The following is a 6,000-nucleotide window of genomic DNA, read 5'->3' as shown; positions in this document are numbered from 1 at the left end:
TCTCTTTCGTGTCTGGCTTGTTCCACATTATGGCTATGTGGCACAACTTTGTTATTTTTTCATTGCTGTGTAGTATTCATTAGATGAATATTCTGCAGTTTATCCATCTTACTCATAATGGACATTGAGGTTGTTTCCAATGTGTGACTATTATGAATTCACCTGCCCTGAGCATTTCTGCATAGATAGACGCTCTCATTTCTGTTGGGTATGTACCTTCAACTGGAGTTGAAGGTTCATTGGGTTAAGTTTTTGTAGCATTAGTAGATATTGGCAAATAACAATGTAATCTTTTTTTTATTCCTGCTTCATAGTTGACTCTGTTGAATCTGGTACAATTTCTCTTTCTTAGTAAGCACCTAAATGAATGGGTTGCTGTTGATATGTGATATTTTGGCCAATATTCTTAAATTAACATGTGTAGAAATTTATCAGTTGTAGTAATACTTTCTTTATCTATATAGATCATTGATCCTTTTGTAGAAGTTGAAATTATCGGATTGCCAGTAGATTGTTGTAAAGATCAAACTCGTGTGGTAGATGACAATGGTAAGATTATAATAATCTCTGTTCACTTTTAATAAGGATGCTCTAGAAATAGAGTTTGCACTGAAAAAGAGAATTTGTCTACATGCAAGAGAAACAAATTTCTAAAATCTGTAACTGCCATCTGAGTTTTGTTAAGATTTTTCAACACATAAAACTAAGTAAATATGGTATTGATGCATGGTATATTTTGATGGATGTTGTAATCTAGGCTCTCAAGACTTCTGCTTTTGAAGCAAATGGGTTTTTTCTAGTGAAATGAATGATATTTTAAAGATCTGGGTTAAAACTTGGTGTAGGAAAATGACTCGTTATCTTTTTATATTGTTTTCATGACATGAGTTGCTTCAAAGTTCTCATTTGTGAAGCCCACGTCCTAATGATTTCTCATTTTTTTCTGGAGCATGTACAACTGTAAAGGCAAGTACAGCATGCTCTGGCAAGTTTACTTCTTGAATATGTACTTGTGGTGCATGGGCAGCGTTCTTCTTCTGTTTTGGCCATCATGCAAAGAAAACTTTCTTTACTCAAGCCTCATGTCTTTTTCTTAGTAATCTTCTAAGGTTGTATTTATTCATACATATGACAAACATTATTGCATGCCTGTTTTTCTCAATCTCTAGCCCTTAATACTGTAAAAAATCTAAACCCCAATCCTCAAAATGTTTGGGAAATTAGAGGTTCCTAGAGAGACCTTAAGAGGAGTTTAATGAAAGGAATTTGAGGGTTCAAGAGTAGCACAAACCTGTTACTTAGGAAATAACATGCTTAAAATAAGCAAACTTCCCATACTGCATTTTCCTACCAATGCTCAATATGTATTTTTTGGTCTCAGAAATAATTGAGATGTCATCGCTAAGTCAACAAAAAGTATCCCTTCTCTTGTTCAGGAGGGACATCTCAATGATTTTCAGCCCATAATTATTTCATTAGCTAAGGCATTAGGGTTAAGTGGCTGATGCCTTCTGAATGCATACATTTAATCACATGGATTTTCATTTTTAGAAAAGAAAAACAAACTTACAGAGTACTTGAATTTTTATCAGTTTAATTATTTTATCTGAGAGAATTTTACCAAGAAATAAACGTGGTTTTGCCTTTTAGAATTTGAGTTGAATTATATGCCTTTCCTATTTATTTTCAGTAGCTATGAAAATATGTCATCTTTCATGTATTAAGGTCTTGCTTCATGAGAAGCCACTGGAAATCAGCAGTGCCTCGTCTCCTTTGGCTCTGTCACTAGTTGCATGATGTTAGGCATGTTATTTTCTCTGAACGTCAGTTTTCTCAACTATAAAATGAGTATTATATTTCCTGTGTTAAAAAGTGAGCATGGGTTACTTGTGTAATTTTTAAGTGTTATATATTTTTGAAAGTCAGTAATATATATTTTTTCTTAATTAGAAAAAAACCTCTGCCCTGCCACCCTTAGAGGATTACCATAAGAATTAAATAGGATGGTATATGTACCATAGCATTGAAACCTTACAAATGCTTGCTGGTGATGCTTACAGCAGCAGAATCTTTGGTGGGTGAGAAGCATCATTCTACTGGGGTGGGATGGGGGTGGGGGAGAGGAGTTATTCTTTATTGCTTTTGCTAAAACATTATTCTTAGGTCACTACTGTAGATACTTTTTGAGCTTATTGAAACATTCTAGATATTGTCTAAAAGAGCTTTCTCTACAATGCAATGTGGCATCAAAGATTATTAGAATTGATGTAATAATTTACAGGCAATTTCTTACCAATTATTTTCTAGCAATGGGGTAAATTCCAAGGCTTTATTTCAGTAAGGCATCCCGGGGTGGCTCAGTTGTCTTCACGAGTTTAATAACCATTGCAAGCAATTTTCACTGTCTGCTTTGCAGATGTTGCTGCTAAATCATTTTTAGCCAACCCCTTTGCTTTTCTAATTTGTCTTTTCCTGTTTCTCTGAGGATTTAACCCTGTGTGGGAAGAAACCCTCACATTTACAGTACACATGCCAGAAATAGCTTTGGTTCGGTTCCTTGTGTGGGATCACGATCCGATTGGACGAGATTTTGTTGGGCAAAGAACTGTGACCTTTAGCAGCTTAGTGCCTGGTAAGTCTGGCTGGCCTTTTCTCTCTAGACTGACCATTCCTTTTCTCCGGAAGATTTAATATATGATATGTGATATACATGATACATGGCATATATGATATATAAAATATGTGTTATATGATAATGTGAGTGTTAACATAAAGAATTATAGTAAAGTCAGGTATTTAATTCTGTTGCACCCATGGGAAAGCCAAACACAAGTTCAACTAAAAGGAAACTACTTTCTCTACTTTTATCAGGCTACCGGCATGTCTATTTGGAAGGACTGACAGAAGCATCCATTTTTGTCCACATAACAATCAATGAAATCTATGGAAAGGTAAGAGAGATCACAGGGCTTAAAGCCACATGCAACAATAATATGGTCCTTAATAAAGTTTTCTTATTCATTGCATAAAAGGGAACGTGTATCTTGACAAGCTGTTTTTTTAACAGAAAACTCTAGTGAAGCCCAGCCCACACTGTTCTCAGTGTGCTCTCCTGCCCACAGGTCTCCATCCATGTGTGCTCCTTCCTCTTTTTAGGGGTGTGTACTCATTCCCTCCACCTAGGGGCCCTTTCTGGGCTTAAAAGTATTGAGAAAACTATTACTCTCTAGGGCAATCATTTGTTTGACTAAAACAGTAAAGATAGACTTACGTATTTGAATTTTATTATAATCCTTAAAAAGACCCAGCTGGCTGCAGTGGGAAATGTAGTCTCAGATGTTTGAATTACTTGTACTAACTGGGCTATGATCCCAGCCAGTTCTAGGCAGGATGCATTCATTCAGTGCCATTGTATTCAACTGGAAACCTAAAAATCATGAATGAATTAAAAGCCACCCACAGGACTTAAAAGGAAGAGACCATAAAAGTGTATTCTAGCTCTTTGCTGATGCCAGTTTCTTCATTGCAGAGCTCACTTGAGATTTACAAATCAATAGGCTGTCCTCTGGTAATGCCAAGTAATTGGGGACTTGGCCACTGGAATCAATTTTCAGGACTAGATGTGATTTGGAGGGACTGTAGCATTGACCAGGGCCCGGGAATGTCCAGTGCTCTTTATCAGAAGGTCTGCATTGCCTGGAGCTCCTCCTCCAGAGGTATATACATTCTCTGTGCTTCCGTTTCCTTATTTGTACATGTGGGGTAAAAATAGTACCTACTTCATAAACAAATACTTTATTTTTAAAAAGCTGCCTGGCACATAGTAAATGCTCAAAAATGTTGGCTAATATTAATATTATTAAAGACTGTAATCCAACTGGCAGGTAGTGGACCAATTTGGCCTGAAATAGGAGGTGTGTGTTTATTCTCATGTCCATCAGTTGGGAGGGGTGAGGTGCTAAGGATCCTAATTTCTAAGAGTGATAAAGTTTTATGACTTTCTGTGTTTAGTCCTGGGTTTCTATTTGTGCTTGTTGGGCTCTCTCCTCTGGCCTAAACATACACAAATGTAAATGATCGAAAAATGATTCTTGAATTTCTAGGAATCCCAGGAGAACAAAGCAGCATCTCTAGCACTTAACATGCTTGAGGGAAATAATAAAAATCAGTTTGTTAAAAACTTGAGCCAAGAAGGTGTTCTGTAGGACTTGTGTTCTCTTTCCTAAATAAATGTCCATGTGTAAGTCATTTATTACTTTCAAGGTGTGTTTGGGTTGATATGCATAAACCACAACATGATGGTGGTGAACTGAGCAATGAATGAACTTGTGACTAAAAATCCAAAGTGGGAGAAAGGGTTTATAGAGCATATGTGTTCTATCTCCTTCTGTTTTTACTTGTGCAGCCTTCTTGAATGAGCCCAAATTGTGTTTTGTTGTGCTTTTTTCCCCCTTGCAGTGGAGCCCTTTAATACTCAACCCCAGTTACACTATATTGCACTTTCTAGGAGCTACAAAGGTAGTTTCTCAGCATGGTGCTTGGTTCTTGCTGGCGCATTTCTCTTTCAGTGGTCATGACGGCATGCTCTCTCACATCGCTCCATCTTCCTGCTTACCACTTTAAAACATGCATCCGTTGCTTTAAGGTGGCTCAAGTTCATTATAGTCTTTTCACTGTGGAAACTCTTCCTACCACCTTGTCATCTTCGGGCAGGAAACTTGTGGGAAAGCTTGGTTGTGAAAATGGGAGGCTGCCTTCCTCCCGAAGTCAGGTTGATAAAATGTGCATGACGTTGTGCAAACATGCTGTGAGCTGCTGTTTTCTTGGTTTGAATATTCTTCAGTGGCTGTGAGATTTCGTTTTGTATCCATTTTTCATGGAGCTGTCATTTAAAAGGCAAGCAGTTGACACAGTGGTATTTGCTTAACTTGTGCTTGGTCCTTTTGTGTCTTCAGAACAGACAGCTCCAAGGTCTGAAGGGGCTGTTCAATAAGAATCCCAGGCACAGCTCTTCAGAAAACAGTTCCCATTATGTTCGGAAGCGATCGATTGGAGATAGGATTCTGCGACGCACAGCCAGTGCTCCAGCCAAAGGCAGAAAAAAGAGCAAAATGGGCTTCCAAGAAATGGTAGAGGTAAAGGATTCTGTGTCTGAGGCTGCAAGAGATCAAGATGGGGTCCTGAGAAGGAGCGCACGGAGTTTGCAAGCACGCCCTGTCTCTATGCCTGTTGACAGAAGTCTTCTGGGGTCTCTGTCGCTGCCTATATCTGAAACTGCAAAAGACACAGAAGGAAAAGAAAACTCTCTGGGTAAGATGCTTTAAGTTTCTCTAAGAATACACCCCTTTAAGGCCCATTTTGGTCCCTAATTACCATTATTACATGGCTGACATTTTGTAGTCAAAGTAAAATATACTGAAAAATAAATCATTACAGTACATTACAGTGTTACCTTTTAGACCATATTTTAAACTTTGGAGAGTGGGTAGTAAAAGGTGTGATGGCATGGAGCCTGTGGGTCTGTGAGGCACAACAGAGGGAGGTGAAACCTGCAAAATATGAGCAGAGATCATGGTTTTCTAAGTGGGTACAATATTTACTGATTTTCTGAGGAGGAATAGAATTAAATTGACTTTTCTGAGGTTGAATTTAGTCATATTTCTTTGCCACCATATAACATGTTTTCTACAATTGGAAATGTTTATGGAGAAAGAGGAAAAACCAGATGTTAAAAGTAATCCACCTTCTTCACTTGAGAAATCCTTGCTTCCACAAGAGGTAGCTCATTAGCTGTCTTCCTGTGGCCTCGTTTCCCTGACCCCTGGATGTTGGCAGGGAAGGAAGCATGTCTGCAGCTCCTGTCCATTCATAGATTCCTCAGGCATAGGAAGCAGGCATTACCCACCTTTTCCCCTAATTTGAGCATAACGCTTCACTCATATCAAGAACGTGATAAAGAGTGATATCTGCTTTACAGTGTACCAAAGAGTTCTTGCCTTG

At 38.2% G+C, this 6,000-nt stretch overlaps 1 protein-coding gene across 1 annotated transcript in view; it reads left to right on the top strand.

Annotated features, from left to right (window-relative positions):
• The window catches only part of PLCH1 (phospholipase C eta 1), a 110,578-nt gene that overhangs the window by 100,805 nt on the left and 3,773 nt on the right, over positions 1-6,000 (top strand). Inside the window, 5 exon segments of the mRNA XM_007457643.1 lie at positions 465-549; positions 2,486-2,632; positions 2,872-2,951; positions 4,459-4,518; positions 4,956-5,310. Of these exon segments, the coding sequence (XP_007457705.1) occupies positions 465-549; positions 2,486-2,632; positions 2,872-2,951; positions 4,459-4,518; positions 4,956-5,310 (727 nt within the window).

The sequence above is a fragment of the Lipotes vexillifer genome, unplaced genomic scaffold (genome assembly GCF_000442215.2).
Source record: "Lipotes vexillifer unplaced genomic scaffold, Lipotes_vexillifer_v1.1 scaffold897, whole genome shotgun sequence".
Lineage (NCBI taxonomy): Eukaryota > Metazoa > Chordata > Mammalia > Artiodactyla > Lipotidae > Lipotes > Lipotes vexillifer.
This window is presented reverse-complemented; position numbering and strand designations above follow the sequence as displayed.